The sequence below is a fragment of the Pelobates fuscus genome, chromosome 2 (assembly GCF_036172605.1).
Source record: "Pelobates fuscus isolate aPelFus1 chromosome 2, aPelFus1.pri, whole genome shotgun sequence".
Classification (NCBI taxonomy): Eukaryota; Metazoa; Chordata; class Amphibia; order Anura; family Pelobatidae; genus Pelobates; species Pelobates fuscus.
In genome coordinates, this window is record NC_086318.1 from 12,734,219 (window position 1) to 12,751,608 (window position 17,390).

General features: G+C 44.1%; 1 protein-coding gene across 1 annotated transcript; it reads left to right on the forward strand.

The window, feature by feature from the left end:
• Positions 1-7,792: 7,792 nt before the first annotated feature.
• Positions 7,793-14,561, forward strand: LOC134585378 (olfactory receptor 7G3-like; the record flags this gene model as incomplete). Its single annotated transcript, XM_063440779.1, has 2 exons — positions 7,793-8,699; positions 14,551-14,561. Coding segments are annotated over exons 1-2 (918 nt in total), but the record flags the coding sequence as incomplete, so codon positions are not given.
• Positions 14,562-17,390: the final 2,829 nt, after the last annotated feature.

Genomic DNA, 17,390 nt, shown 5'->3' on the forward strand with positions numbered 1-17,390 from the left:
AAATCAGTCACTTTTTTAGGGGTCAGCGATCAAATGGAAACTCTATCCCCTCCACGCAAAGTAACAAGGAGCAGTCGCAGAAACGAAAGAGACATGTCACAAGAAGGGGCCAGAGGGGGCATCCCCACTGGACTCAAGGACAAACCACCTCTCAGGAGATAATTCCGGTGTTTAATCTATCAAAAAGATCTCTGACTTTAGAAGAAATGGAGGTTCTGAATAAAGGCCTTTCCTTCATTCCTATGATGTTGCCCAACAAATTCCAATGGGACATTGAACTCTTTAAATTTGGGAGGAATCTTAGGTTAAAAGATTTTTTCCATAAGTCCCAAAAAGATTTAATGACGGATAATGAGCAAAGCACTAAGTATAGGTTTAAAGCTGTCAGCAAATTTGATCCGCCTACTTGCCATCCCTCCATTAAGACTTTCCTAATGTCAGTAAAAACAGAGACGGAAGATATAATGTCAAGACATCATTTAAAACATTCTAATATCTCCAAAAGACAAAAACAGATTATCCAAGCACTATCAGAAGATGCCACAATCACTATACGACCCGCTGACAAGGGTGGTGGTATAGTGATACAAAGTTATGAGGACTACGCAAGTGAGATATACAGACAATTGGAGGATGGAAATACCTACCAACTCTTAAAAGATGACCCGACTAAGGAGATAGCTCAAAGAATCCTTGATACCCTTACGTTTGGACTAACAGCAGTGTATATTGATCTACAACTATTTCAATTTCTGTATAAAGATAGTCCTCGGACTCCTATTATCTACACACTTCCAAAAATTCACAAGGATCCGAAAAAAAAACCTGGACGACCTATTGTCTCGGCTGTAGGGGGCATACTAGAGCCTATTGCAAAATACTTGGACTTTCTGTTCAAATCACCCGTCAATGGAATACCGACTTGTGTTAAAGACACGGCTCATTTGATAGAAGAGTTGAAGCAATTGAAAAATTTGGAGGGACCTGTTACATTAATTACTCTGGACGTTTCCAGTCTATATACAGTGATACCCCATGAGGGGGGTATTGAAGCTATGAGGGAACTACTGTGTGAGACGGAACAATACAGTGGACCACCTATTGAATATACTCTGGATCTCTTATCATTAGCATTGAGAAACAATTATTTCCGATTCGAGACAAGGTGGTACCTACAAAAGGCAGGGACATCCATGGGGGCGGCTATGGCCCCCATGTATGCTAATGCCTACATGTACCAATTTGAAAAGGAATACATCTTTAAAAAGTACCTTAACAGCATCATTAAATATTTTCGATATATCGATGACATCTTGATCCTGTGGAAAGGAAATACACAGGAGGCGGAAAAATTCGTAGAAGACATTAATGGACTAACTACAACAATAAAAGTGACTTCTAATATCAACAATCAAGTGATACATTTTCTGGATTTGGAGATACTAATCGAACAGGGAAGGATTGAATACCAACTGTATACAAAACCTACAGATCGCAATACATTGCTCCATTACGAAAGTGCGCACCCGAAACATGTGAAGAATTCTTTACCCCTCTCCCAATTTTTGAGAGTAATCCGAAATAATTCGAGGGGATTACAGTGTGAAAAACAACTACAGGAAATGTATAACAAATTCACACAGAGAGGATATACCAACAAAGTATTGGATAGAGCACTCAATAAAGCCAGAAAACTAAATACAGAGACAGAGAGGAAGACGCGAGAGAAGAATGTGAGAATTCCATTTCCAATGATGTACAATATAGCGACTACCAAAATCTGTCAGTCAGTAATTAGAAACTGGCATATTATGGAGAATGACAAGAGTTTGCCGGAGAGTCTCCATCGTAAACCGATGTTTTCTTACAGGAACAACAGAAATTTGAGGGATCTTCTGGTTCACACGGACCCGGTTCAGAGTTACATGCCGGTTAGTAGAAACGTAGCGAATCATGGCTGCGTAAGATGTCTAGGCTGTGTGACCTGCGGACACCTCATCTCTTGTAAGAGCTTTAACCATCCACACACAGGCCAAGTATTCAAAATTCAACACAGAATAAGTTGCTGCACAGATTATGTAATCTATAAATTGTCATGCCCTTGTGGCTTAAATTACGTCGGCAAGACAGAAACGGCCTTGTGTGAAAGAATAAGAGGACACAGGTCAAGCATTAGGTTGGCTTATAGGGACAATAAGTCAGATAAACCTGTGGCACGACACTTCCTGGAAAAAGGCCATTCGTTGGCTACTTTAAAATGTGTGGCGATAGATCATCTCCCAATTTCTAGAAGAGGTGGCAACAGATGGGAGCAGTTATTGCAGAAGGAGACTTGGTGGATTCAAAAATTGGGAACACTAGCTCCAGATGGACTCAATGAAAAGTTGACCTATACCTCTTTCTTATAAAAATGGAGCATTATGGATTCCAACTTATTTCGGACCTACGGAGGAATTAATATACATCTTATTCCAGAATGACGTATAGTATAGTGAGATCTCTAGCCTTAACATAGAATTTGTATAGTCACTTGTCCAAACTGTATTGATTGGCCTTTCTTTATTATTTTTAGTTGTGTCTCTTTGTAATTTTAAACTAAAATTTGTTTATGAAGTTGTATTGGTTATACATCATTATGGTAATTTGTTTGACCATGGTTCTGGATACGGTGCAGGAGGAGTTAAGGATTTCCCGTTTGTGAGGCTTCACACACTATTTCAGTTTTTTAGATGTAAGGAATCTTTTCCTACAGCCCAGGACTTATTGGCATACGGGAACCTACTGGCAGGTTTGGCGTTTATTAGGTCACATTTAATCACATTTAATCATGGTTTAATACTTATATATCCTTGTGTAGCTGTATATAAAGGATTTTCTTAGAGGATTTTCCAATAGTAGCACTTGAATTAGGCACTAACACTTTCTTTTAGATATTACTTTTTCTGTTGCACAGTATCAGTTTGTTTGATAATTTGACTTAAATAATCCTTTTCTTGAATAGTAATAATAGCATTTTATTGGTAACATTTATCAGCAATAAACACATACTAAGTAACACTTATGAGGTTTAATAAGTTACAATACTCTCTCTATATATATTGTATATGTAAAATTGGGAGACATAAAGATATAATGGCATAATGTCCACTCAGATTGAGGATTGGGGTATGGAATATGGTATCTATATGCACTAGCATGATTTATTAGTTATTATTTATTATTTACTACCTTTGCCACCACATTTATCTATATGTAATAACAATGTTTTATCTGTATACCTGTATGGCTTTATCTAAATGAATATGTATCTATCCGGCAGGTTGAGGGCATAGAAACTATGTATCTGTTGATACGATGCGTGATATCCTACTTCCGAGCGAGGGGTGGCTGCAGTGAGAGCAGATGTACCTATTGCGCATGCGCCCGACGTCTCCATGGTGATGGAGGACGCGGGCAACCAGGAAGTAACCTGAGCGCGCGAACAGAGAGACGTATGCCTCTTGCACCCGCCCAGACGCTCGTTTGGAAGGATGATTAGCCCCCTGCACATCTGAACTGTGAGTTTTTCTGATTACCTTCCTTATTTAAACAATGTCTATTTTTAAACGTGTGTATTCTGTCCTGATGAAAGTTCCCTAGCGAAACTGAAACGTTGACCGTTGGAATAAAGACTTATTTTAATTTTTGATACAAATCCTGGGAGTGCTGATTTTCTCTGGCTATATCTATTTAGTGCAATCTAGCACCGGGTCTGCAACAGAGTAAGTTGGAGTGCAAGGTTTCTTTTTCTTTTATATATATATATATATAAAAAAAACAATGTGATGAATACAGTAAAAAAAAAAATATATATTTTTTATTAGCAGTTTAAGATGTGATCATAGAAAGAAAACAACATATTTTATGGAAGCTAGGAATCAGGGTGGATCTCGGATAAGTGCAAAGAGACAGATCGGCAAGATTACAGCAATAGGCTCTGTCCCCCTCTTGTTAGGCTCCACCTCCTTACATTAGATCTGGACCCCTTTTGTTAGGCTCCATATCCTCACCCTAGATCTGACCACCTCTCGTTTTGCCTCCGCATGATCGGCAGTGGGGCTGAAAGGAAAAGGTTACAAGCTGACACTATGTTTGAGGACAACAAGGCCTAATTTATAATAATTCTTGTGTCATTCTCCATGGAACTCGGTTCAGTGCTTTATTTAAGGGTGCCCATGTGTGCATCTTCTGACGTTACAAAAATAACACATTAACTTTCACTTATTAAACGTCTCTGTCCCAAGGAACCTTGGTTTTGTTTTGGACACTTTTCTACCTGTATTTTGGCAGTATGTGTTTCAACTTTCTCAAGGTGCACATATAAAGAGGTGTGGATTTCTACATGTAATGTTGTTTTGTACACCTCACATATACATATTTATTAAATATAGGGATAAAAAACATAATAGACACCTACAAGCCAACACATTCTGAATTGTTAAACATGGGAGATAACAAGGACAGTGTGAATTCTTTGGGGAATGCTACTTTACAACAACGTTTACCATTAATTAACTTTCCTAAATCATATATTAACACTGGGATTTAAATGTAAAGCCTAAAGGAGGAGCTAAAACAGACATACAGATTGTCATATATATATATATGTCTGTGTTTGGTAATGACATTGGGAATATCTTTCCATGATTCAAAATCTGCAAATCAGGAACATCTTTAGACATTCAAAGCTACCGTACATTGTATTTTATAGAAATCCTTGGAGTAAAGAACTGTCTCCCGGAGCACTGCTGCTAAGCTTGTTCTGATGGAGTTCTGTAATGCCATACAATCTCGGCGCAGCTCACTGTAACAAGATATAATGTTCTGTGTTCTATACAGATGCCGAATGATTCACACCTGTCAAATCCTTCATATACAATAGTGGTTATAGCAGTGAAAAGCTTATATAAATGTAAGTTTCTGTTATATTCATTTACCGTTACAATGTTAGCACTTAAAGGGAAATTCTAATTAAAACCTGTACAGTTATTATAGGCTAAATTCTATTAATTGTGCTATTTGGATGCTGTTGAACCTAGTTTTTGAGTGCTCCTTTTTGTATATATGCCATTTGTTACATTGCAAGCAATTTATTTCTAATTATTTTCAGTAATATTGCACGTTCTTAACACTGACACTTCTTTATGAAATATATCCTACAGGGAGAAGCTGTGAATTTACAAATTGCTGAATAGTCTGTCATCCTACAGAGAATAATGATCTCCATATCTGAAACTCCAAATTGAACTAAATTAAAAACCTAACTGCAAATTTCAAGCTAAAAGGACTACAGTCCCCCCAATACCATGTTTTAAATATAATAATCCTTTCATCAAGTTTTGAAATGATATAGATTTTGTTAAATGAAGTATATGTACATTTTTTACAAACCTCATGACTTCATTTAGTACATGCACTGGATCCTCCAGCCATATTCGTGCACCTTGAGTCAGAAAATGCTTGTAAACCAATAGTTAGTCTCTATGGTTTTCCCTGCTTCACTCCCTGCACAGAAACAGGGAATACCATAGAGACTTATTGGATTTTTATATAAAAAAATAATTTTGAGGTGACAGTTTTCCCTTAAACACCAAAGTTGTAACTATAATAACAACCTAATTGTGTAGATCAATTTATACTTCAGTTTATTGTTTAGTGAATAAACCTTTGTGTTGTATTGATAGATAGATAGATAGATAGATAGATAGATAGATAGATAGATAGATAGATAGAGAATAGATAGATAGACAGATGGATAGAGAGATAGATAGATAGAGAGATAGATAGATAGATAGATAAGATAGATAGATAGATAGATAGATAGATAGAGAATAGATAGATAGACAGATAGATAGAGAGATAGATAGATAGAGAGATAGATAGATAGATAGATAGATAGATAGATAGATAGATAGATAAGATAGATAGATAGATAGATAGATAGATAGATAGATAGATAGAGAATAGATAGATAGATAAATAGAGAGATAGATAGATAGATAGATAGATAGAGAATAGATAGATAGATAGATAGATAGAGAGATAGATAGATAGAGAGATAGATAGATAGATAGAGAGAGAGATAGATAGATAGATAGATAAGATAGATAGACAGATAGATAGAGAGATAGATAGATAGAGAGATAGATAGATAGATATATAGACAGATAGATAGATAGATACTGATAGATAGATAGATAGATAGATAGATAGACAGACAGACAGACAGACAGATAGATAGACAGACAGACAGATAGATAGACAGATAGATATATAGATAGATAGAGAATAGATAGATAGATAGACAGACAGACAGACAGATAGATAGATAGACAGATAGATAGATAGATAGATAGATAGATAGATACTGATAGATAGATAGATAGATAGATAGACAGACATACAGATAGACAGACAGACAGATAGATAGATAGATAGATAGATAGATAGATAGATAGATAGATAGATAGATAGAGAATAGATAGATAGACAGATATATGGAGAGATAGCTAGATAGATAGATAGACAGACAGACAGACAGACAGACAGATAGATGGAGAGATAGATAGATAGATAGATAGATAGATAGACAGACAGACAGATAGATAGATAGATAGATAGATAGATAGACAGACATTGTATTACCTGCCTGTTATTCCAATGAGCAGATCCAACGGTCATATAAAACTACTACATGTAACGAATAGCAATAATGCATTGTTTGTCATCACGCACTCTAGGGTGAGAATATTAGGTGACAGTATGACTCCCATTATTATTAGCAGGCATGGCATCTATATCACTGTAATATAACACAAAATAGATGTCACACCAGGCTAACAGTGACGGGAGTTACACTCTGCAGCCCTATATATTAGTCAGCAGTAAGCTTTTACAGGCTATAAACTGAACTCTGGTCCCTGGTTGCCAGAGTTAAAATGAAAGTTGTAAAAGATAACATTGGAGCCAGCTCAGCCCCCATTCTTCCGATACTAGAGTTCACATAGATGGGTGTAAAGACCAGAGGCGGCTGGTCTGGGACAGACTTTCTGAGTAAACTATACTTACATTAACATAAAATGAAAATAATTATATATAAGAATCAGACAAAATATAATGTCATATATTTGTTTCTGCACACAGATATGTGTGTGTGTGCATAGAAAACAAACGTTTAGGAATTACAAGAAGAAAAGTGTAGCAGAGTGGTGCACCAATGTTTGAATTATTTTTAGCAAAAAATATTACTTTCTATGTAAATTAATTCCCAGACTGTATTGTGTAAAATCAAATTTCAGCCATGAATATTTGAGTCACACATTCAGTTCGGGAAATCTATCTGTGTTAAGTCAATTGTGTTAACTTCTGAGGCTGGGACCCCAAAATAAACAATTTAAGGGCCCCCCATTTCCCAGCTTAATACAGCAGTACTGCCTTCATAACATAGAATTGAGCATTTGATCACTAGTAGAGTCTAATGAAGGATCTGTTTGAGTTTATATTATATTACTACTGGAGAATGGGTCATGGAGTTAGTTTTACATCTGAAACCAGTCCATAAAGGAAACACTATGTATATAGTTTGCATCCACGTAACAAAGTACTACTGGGTAAGTTCATCTATACCTAGGTATATAACACGTGTAAGATTCTTGATTCCATTTATTGTGCTAAACGTAAAACCCATCTTTATACCTTTCTCGGCAGCATATAGTAAGATTGTAAACCATTGGAAGAAGCATTTACAATATTTATGGACAGTGGGAATCGCAGCGAAGTGGCCGAATTCATCCTTCTTGGACTTTCCAATGACCCCAGTATACAAGTTGTGCTATTTCTACTCTTCCTGGCTATCTACACAGCGACACTGGCTGGCAATGCTCTCCTTATCCTAGTAGTTGCCTTTGATCAGCGTCTACACAACTCAATGTATTTCTTCCTCACTAACTTGTCTCTCCTTGACATCGGCTATACTTCAGTAACTATTCCTAAAATGCTTGTGAACTTTCTAGCTGAAAAGAAAACTATTTCATTCATAGGCTGCTTTGTCCAGGTTTTTCTTTTCCATTTCCTGGGTGTAAGTGAATGCATCCTTTTGACTTTCATGGCATATGATCGGTATGTTGCAATCTGTAACCCTCTACGATACAATATGGTCATGAACAGAACAGCTTGTGGTCTGATGGTCAGTGTTGTTTGGGTGATTGGATGCATTATAGCTTCAACCGATATTTTCTTTATACTCAAATTAACATTCTGTGGTCCGAATACAGTCAACCATTTCTTCTGTGAGGCTACATCCATAGATCAATTAGCGTGTAGTAATCTCTCTATAAACAACATTATAAAGTTGTTTGGCAGTGTCACATCACTTCTCATCCCACTTAGTCTTATTTTTCTTTCATATCTGCGCATCATTTCTGCATTAATGAAACTCCATTCTGGGAAATACAAAGCATTTTCTACGTGTTTTTCCCACCTGATTGTCGTGGTTATTTATTTTGGAACTGCTATTTTTTTGTACATTACCCCTAAACACGTAAAGGCCATTGAAGACAAAAATGTGTCTCTCTTGTATACAACAGTGACCCCTTTGTTAAACCCCTTGATTTATAGTTTAAGAAATAAAGATGTTCATAAAGTATTTAGAAAGTTAATCAAGACTGATACCATAAAGCAAGCATGTCAAACTCAAAGGCTAGCATGGGCCCAATAAACACGGTTTATTTTGAAAAGTACAGTATATAAAAAAAACAGCTTCCCCCACTACTAAACCATAGCACGCTCTCTACTAAATCACAGTCCCCCTCTACTAAATCCCAGTCCCCTCCATATACTAAATCCTAGTCCTGCCCCTATACTAAATCCCAGTCCCCCCCTCTACTAAATCCCAGCACCCCTCTCTAGACAACAAGCAGACTCCACTCACATTGCCACTGCCAGTATGCGACTCCGGAGTCCGGCCTCTGGTATACCCCAATTGGCACCGTCCTCACCGTGTGCCAAAACATATCCTCCTGCTACTTCTTGAAACCCTGTGAAGGTGGAGCACGTCAATGTCACGTCAGAATGTGACGTGGCGTTGCGTGCCTCCGTGCACCTCCATATACTCCACTGCTCAGCAGCGGCCATCACAACACTGACCCACACACACTCACTCACACACACACACACACTGACAGACACACACATACAAACACACACAGACACACACACACACTGACAGACACACAGACACCCACACACTGACGAACACACACACAGACACACTCACTGACTCACACACACTCAGACACCCACACACACTCAGACACCCACACACACTCAGACACCCACATACTCACTGGCAGACACTCACTAAAAGACACACACAGACAGAAAGACACACACACACACTCACTGACAGACAGACAGACAGACACAAATACACATACACACACTGACAGATAGACACACACACATACACTGACAGACACACACACACATTTACACATTCTTGCGCACACTGACATCATTTTATTTATTGCTCTCTACCTTTGGGAGCTGTATGGGGCCTCTCCCTGGGGTCCAGTGGGGATCTTCTCACTGTGGTCTCCCTTCCTGCTTTTCACTGCTCCCTCGCGCGTAGTTTAGGCACCAGGCATAACTACAGACGGCACGTGTAAGGGAGCAGTGGGGAGCAGGAAGACTGAGCTCCTCCAGCGACCTCTCCTCCCCGGCTGGGTTCATTTTAGCAGAGTAGGCACCTAAGCATGTACTCGTGGCTCGCCAGGCCGCAAATATGTTCATTGTTTACGTGCTTACCATGTAGTAACCACCACTTAAGATTGTATTATTGTAATTGCAATACATGACATTTATATTGAAAATAATAATATGTTCTTGGATTTAATGCATCTGTATTTTAAATAACTTTTTAACTCAGTATCTTCAAGTGGTTTGCAGAAAAAACAACCCCCAGAAAACAAGTCTGTCTTGAAAAGTAATGTTTGCCTAGATAGTGCATTATTTAATAGAAACAAAAACATTTTCATGGAGCAGAAGCAATTTTAAAAATCATTTACCAATTGATGAGGCCCTGGGGAGATAGCGCAGCTAAGCGGACAAGGGCACATGTAGGAGTGTGGGGATAGATGCATGGGATTGGTTGGGAAGAGTCTGTGGGTGTGATTATGTTCTGTGTAAGACAGTGTGGGGGAGGTCTTACCTCAGTGCCACTTGGGATTCGGGCCAGCAAACAGCTTCCTGTCCTCCTGCTCCTGCAGGTTACACAGCCTGATGGTTGAGGCTTCTGGCTTCCCTCAGGGCTGCTGCAGCGTGGATGGTGGCCGGCACCTGTGGGGACAATTGGCAAGCATTAATAAAGGTATGGCTACCGGTGTGGGCCCCCCCCCCGCGGCCTGCCTCCCCCTGGAGCAACCCCTGCGGTCTCCCCTGCTGCCTCCCATGCGGTCCCTGCCCCTGGGGGCCGCAACAGCACTGTCCCCTGATCCCACTCCTCGGGCCCGGTTGCTGAGGTGGAACCCGGGCCCGAGGCATCAACAGGACCCCCCAGACACGCGGCCTGACAACTGGGGCCTGGATTTGCGGCCTTTCTGCGGCCGCGCGCGTGGCACGGCCTTCTGCCACGAGGCCTGCCACTGCCGCGCGGCCTGCCGCATCCATTGCCGCCCGGCCTGGTACTCCCAGGCCGGGGATGCGGCCTCCTACCGCCGCGCGGCCTGTTGTGTCCACACACATGGGCCCCCTACCACACCATCCGCCCCGGCCGCCAGCACTGGATTGCGGGCCGGGGGCGGTGGGCGGCGGATTCAGCTCTCCGGGCGGCGGGCGGCCGCCCGGCACCAGTCCCTGTCCCCCCGCGGCCGGCGGGGGGTTGGGGCAGTGAGTAGGCCCCCGCGGGCTGCGCGGGGTACCTTAGTACCGCCGTTTGGGATAGGGGGGGTCTCTTTGCCTATCGGGAGCCTCCTCTGCCAATGAGGAAGGCTCCCAGGGCTCTGTCTCCCCTTCTTCTCCCAGGGGACCCAGCTTTCCCTGTCTTGGGCCCCCTGGTCCCCCCTCCTCGTCCCCATTTTCTGCTTCCTTCCCCCCCTCTCCTCTAGTGGGCCTGTCCTCTCCCCTCTTTTTTCCCTCTCCTATGTTTTCTTTCCCCCTCCCCTGGGTCTCCATTCCCTTTCTGTCTACCCCTCTATGTCCCCCCCCCTCTATCTAGCCTGGTCCCCCCCCCCCTTTCCCCTGTTGGGCTGTCCGTTCCGCTGGGGGGCCCCTTGGCTGGTCCCCCCCCCTCCTCTTGCCTGGTTTCCTCTCCACTCTACCCCCGGTGGCCCCCTCCCCCCCCCCCATCTGCTCTCATTCCCCCTCCTGTCCCCCCCTGTTCTGCTTTAACCCCCCCTTCTCTGTCTCTCCCTGTCTGCCTCCCCTCTGTCCCCCCCCTTCCTAGCCTGCCCCCCCCACCCTGTGTAGGTCACTTACCTCGGCCATCTCCTCTGGGGCGTGGGCTCTCATCTTCTCTGCTGCTTCTTCTCAGGATACTGCTGCACTTCATGGACCGTCCAGCAGGTGGCGCCTGGATCACAGCTGAGGTCTTCTGTGGATGCTGGGACTGCTGTTTCTTCGCCTCAGCCTTCTGTGAGCGCAGTGCCGGGCTTGGATCGCCAGGCTGCGACCGGTGAGTACGCTTCCCCCCTCCTTTTCGCGCTTCGCGTGCATACGTTGTTCCTTCCTTTATTCAGTCTGGTCCTCTTGCACACTCAAAAAAAAAAAAAAAAAAGAATGCACTGTAAATTGCCAACTGGAATAAATTATCAAAAAAAAAAAAAAAAAAAAAGAGAAAAGTAAAGTGCATACGACAAAAGTGCTATGACTTATACAAGAAGATTGATCGTTCACAAAAAAAAAAAAAGAAAACTGAAAAATAATAAAAAACAAAACATATATAAAAGAACAGCAAAACAACAATTATAAAAAACAAAAAAAAAAACAAAACAAAAAAAAAAAGAACGAAACGGAAGTAAACAACTGAAATAGAATACAAGTACTTAGGTGCATGGCCGCCGCTTCCCCCTCCCCCTTGAATTTCAGTATGCATCGTATGTTTCAGTGCGCTTTCCTGCAGCGTCCCGAGTTCGTGTGACTCTGGGTGTTGCTGGGCTTATATGGCCCGCTTGGCTTGCGCGCAATGCTAGGGAGCAGATGGTGGGGAGGGGCTTTTATTGCAGGGACGTTCCCTCCTGCCACGGGGGTCCCTTGACTAAGAGGGACATTAGGGGCTCCAGGAGGGTCGTGGGGAGCATGCTCTGGTCGGTTACACCCCATGGCACATGTTCAAATGCACCCTGTGTTCTGGTTTGCATGGTCGGGGAGAGGGCTCCCCGGGCATGCGCTGCGTGGTTCTGCGGTCAGGATACTTTCCGGACGTGTATCGTCCGTGGGAGGAGCTGGGTTGGTGGAGGTACGTTTTGCACTTTAGTTGGCGGTGCAACCCTTCTTGGCCTGGGGCCGGATGGGCTCCGGCCTCTGGTTTTGCTTAGGTCTCACCTGGTGCCTCAGCACGGTGCGTTTTTCGTCCTCTCTGCGATCTGTCGGGATGGGGACGTGGGTGCTCTCGGTGCTGGACCCCCAGTCCATGGGAGAGCTCCTTCGGGTGGTGTGGGTCCAGTTTCCCAGACCGCTCGATTAGCTTACTTCCCAATCGTTATAGGTGCCCGTTTCCTTCCGGGGGCTGGGTTTGAGTTGGTGGCTCGGCGCAGCGGTATGCGTGGGTGGGGCTGCAGGGCCTGGGGCCTTGCTGACGAAGGCGGCGGTGGAATTGGTCTTCCGGCTGCTGCCGGTACGCCCGTCGAGTTGTTGTTTCTGGGCTGTGTTCTGATAGTCAGAATTGGGTGGCTATGTGCCTCCACGTAAGTTGCTCCCGATGTCGCTTATGTGGGGCCGTCAGTGTCGCATGTACGCACTCTGCTGTTGCAGTGGTTTTCTTGGGATAGTGTTTTGGAGTTTCTGAGTTCCGTGGCCAAGGCCTTATTCGTGGGTCGGGATGTGTGCTCTTGTCTCCTGGATAGTGGGATCACTTCCTGTGAGGGAAACGCCGGTGCCCCTGGCTGCGGTTTGGGCATCAGGCAGGAGGCGTCGGGGGCTTGGAGGGGCGTTGTGGGTTTCGGCTGCGCTACCCGTGGGCTCTCCGGGGTACGCTGGGCTTTGCCTGTTGGGGTTGCCCTTGGGACTGTATGGGGTTCCTGCTGGGCCTCCTCTACTGCTGGCTTGTGCAATCTGGCCCCCTGTGTCCTTTTCTGCTGGCTTCCAACTGTTTCGCCGCCGCAGCAGGTTTTGGGCCATTTGGGCTCTCGGGGGTGTGCTGCCTCTTGCCAATACGCTGGCTCTGGCAGACGCTGGTGTTCTTGGAGGTCCCCCTTTCTGGTGGCATGGTAGGCATGTGGTACCCAGCTCACGAACAAGGGGGTGGGTTTTCCCTGGGGACCATCGTGAGGTGATGCTGGCTGTCTTTCACATGTTACAGTACCCTATACCCCGGAGGTACTCTGGTACTCTGGCTCGGTGCTGTTTGAGGCTAGGGGCGGCTGGTCAGGGTTTGTCCGGTGGTTACCGATATGATGGCCGATGCTCTGTCTTGTTCTTTATAGAGCGTACTCGGGTGGAGGTGTCACGGGGTCGATTTGTATGGCAGTGGAGGTGTGGTCACTTGGTCCAGCGGTCGGCTGAAGCTGGTCTGTAGGCAATCTCTGGGGCGGCGTGGGGCCCGCTCCAGTAAGGTTGGAGGGTTCGGGACGGATGGGTACGTTTCTTTTTGGGTTCCGGGATTTGACTGCTCATATACATGTTTGGTTCCGTTGAGTAAGCGTTGGAATGGACTTCCTTCAGGTTTCGCAGCTCGATGGCTGTTGTCATTGGGAAGGGTAAGTTGGTGAGGTTGGCTGTTTCATCGATAGAATCTGTGCAATTCTTGGTGTTGCAGGGTTGACTTTCTGCATCCTCCTGGGGTAGGTGGGATGCACGGGGTTATGGTTGGGCTCCTACCAAGCTGTGGAAGTCTCTACCTACCTCTATTGAAGTCTCATTCCATTTTTGGTCCGCTTGGAGTTCCAGTGGAGAGTGGAGATGTCCAGCCGCCCAAGCTTATCCGGGCAGGCACATGTTCTGGTGATTTATTCACTTTGATATTGTGAGTGCAATCTTGTTTCAGCGCATTATCTTTTCTTTTGCGGTATTACACTAGGTAATTTATTTTATTTTATTTTTTTTTCTGTTCCTGTTTTAGATTATGTACAGCCGTATCTCATTCCCCTCTGTGTCTATGTATATGTTGTAAAAGGTCAGGAACTGGGCCACGACCTTGAGAGGCTGTTGTAACTACACCAGATAAGTGTGGGTATATCTAGATGCCATTGTCACTAATTTGAAGGTATCATATGTAGATATACTGTTTGTATTTTGTCCTGGCAAGCTGTAATGGGTTTCCAGGATGGTCTGTATTATACCGTTCCGATCGGGGGCCGTGCAGGGTTCCGTCATTTGCCTGTTTTCGTTGGGAGTACTGTTCCGTCCCTGGGATTGTTCGGCCTCCTCCCCGGTTTGTTTCTCGGAGATGGGTTTTTTCACCCCCGCGTCCATCTAGTTGGGGTGTTCCTCTTGGGGGCTCGACTTCCTGGATAGGGATGGTGGGGAATTCAAAGGGCATTTATTTTGGTTGGGGGCGGCTACAGACACCGCCAGGCTGGGCGTGCCTGCGCCGATGGTTCAGAGGGCTCGAATGGCGGAGGTTCGGTGGTCTGGCTCCGGCTACGTGAAGGGGGTGTGGCTCCTCCTCATACGGGGTCAGCTGCCCCGCCTCATGGGGTACCAGGGGTTTTGTCATCCCTGGGTGGAATGACGTGGGTCGGTGGTGGTTTAGGACTTGGGTGCTCTTCGATCGGGACATGTTACGCATTCTGTTTCTTCCCTGAGGTTCCCAGGGGCTAGGCTGCGCCTATCGCCCTTTCCTGTTGGCAGTGCACTCCGCAATGTGAGTGCCCTGGTGCGCTGCCGTCGGTCATCAGAATGGATGGGTTTCTAGGTTTGTCATGGCCATAACAAAAATGACTAAACGTATAACGGACAAAATGAATAACTAAAACATGAACACTTCCAGTTCGCCTTTTGGGTTTGGCCAAAGGTGGCCTGGGTATCTTGAAGGGAGGGGTGCGCTTGCTGGAGGTCGGACTTGACCTCTGTTACTCTAGCGCTGCGTGAAGTGGTGGAACAGGCCATGGCTGGTTGTGGTGGGGTCCCCCGCTGATTTAGGCGTAAAACAGCGGGGTTGTGGCGGGGGTATGTCCTTGCCAATTGAGTTTGAGGTTACGTTTAAGTAGATGGAATGAGATGAACAAGTTTTTTAAGGTCTCAAACCTCCCCTGCTCTAAAGGTTTAACTTTAGGTTGCCTGAGGTCTCGTGCCCATCGAGCGTGGATAAGGTCGGCTGATGGCAGGCATTGGAAGGATTTTTATGACGAGGGGGGAGGTGAGAGGGAGTGGTGATTAGGAACCACTCCATGTTTTTATTGGCAAGGACGGTTGGGTCACTGTATAACACTATGGGTGGAGTTATATATGTATATATGTTAATTTATGCTTATTTATGTCTAATGTTTTGGTTACAGAAAAGAAGAGATTTAATAAATAAAGTTATGGATGTGTTATGCAGTAATTTAGTTGTGATAATAAATGCTGTGGCCTGTTTCATCCATACTAAGTGGTCTGTCGTTATTGGGGGGTTTAATGGGGTAGATTTTGTTCTAGGCTGCATCGCGATTCCCCACTACGTACATACAAGATTACAGATAGGAAAACAGAGCTGTAAATAAATAACATTTCTAGGTATGTTACACATAGTTACAAGGTTACATTGCTGAAAGAGACATGCATCCACCTAGTTCAGTCTTTCTCACATCTGTTTTTGCTCTTGATTCAAAAGAAGGCAAAAAAACCCAGTGTGAAGCACATCCAATTTTGCAACAAAGTTGGAAAAAAAATCCTTATTGACACCAGAATGGCAGTCAGATATCTCATTTGATCAAGAAGCTATTATCCCACTAATTAAAAATGATATCCCTGGATATTATGTTTTTTATACATGACAATACCTTACTGGCCTTAGCAACTGCTGATTGACATTGCACATTGTTGCCTCATTTGATGTCTACAACAATTGCCAAATCCTTCTCATGTGTTGTTATCCCTAGTACAGTACCATTTAGGGTATACGTTGTTTTATCACTGAATGTGAAAGACAGAATGCCCTGTGACTGGGGGAGAGGATACTCCTGTCAGGATTCCTTAGAGACCCAACACGCAGGATGTAATAGAAGAACGTATACCAGTCATTTGAATGGCCAGACATAACGTTAGACGGATAAGAAATAGTCGGGGACAAGCCAAGGTCGAGGGAGCCAGACGTCACAGAATCGAGGCATAAAAGCCGAGTCATGGGAACCAGAAATCACAGTAGCAAGATACAAAAGCAGGGTTAGGAATACAGAAACAAGAATGGTCAGGAAGTCGAGGTCAAAACACAAGATACACAGAAAAGGTAAAGCACTATTTTAAACTGTAAGTAGAACAACAACAGGGCAAGGAACTATAGGTGAATCTACCTTTTATAGGCTAAATCTTTAAATTTGAAGCCATGCCCGCAAAACATCCAAGTTTGAACGTTTTGGTGGGCCATGACGTCATTTGATGACGTAGGCACACATGCGCCGTGGTGACGTCATCAGCTGCATGACGAGTCATAAAAGGGAGCGGACCTAAAGCGGCCGGCGTTCGAACTGCTGGAGGAAAACCTAGGAGTGTGGAGAGGTTCCCTCTTCATCTGCCAGCTTTCCCCAACCAAGGTAAGCATGACAACTGCTTACCACCATTTAATTACACAGGGCTAAAGGGAATCTCCAGGGTTGGATCTTGCTCCACAGCTCTGTCACTGGCAGCTCACACTCTATTCACACTGTTCCACAGCTAAGCCTCACACACATTCTCTGCTGCAACATGCCTTACTCCCCCATGTCTTACACTGTTTTGGAAAATTTCAGCTCAGGAATCAGCCTATAAGCTGAATTAGTCACGTGACCCCTGCCAGTCAGGAGCCAAAGTTCAACATTTCCAGGGGTGCAGCAGAAAAATGTGAGGGACTACAGACACACACAAACATGCATGCATATATACACTTGATACAAGCATTCACATACACTCTCTGATACACACATTTACACACAAACATACTGTTGTACACAGACACACACACATACATTGACACATACCACGTCTCGCTGTGTCTGGGAGTGTATGTGTGGAGAGAGCTGCTT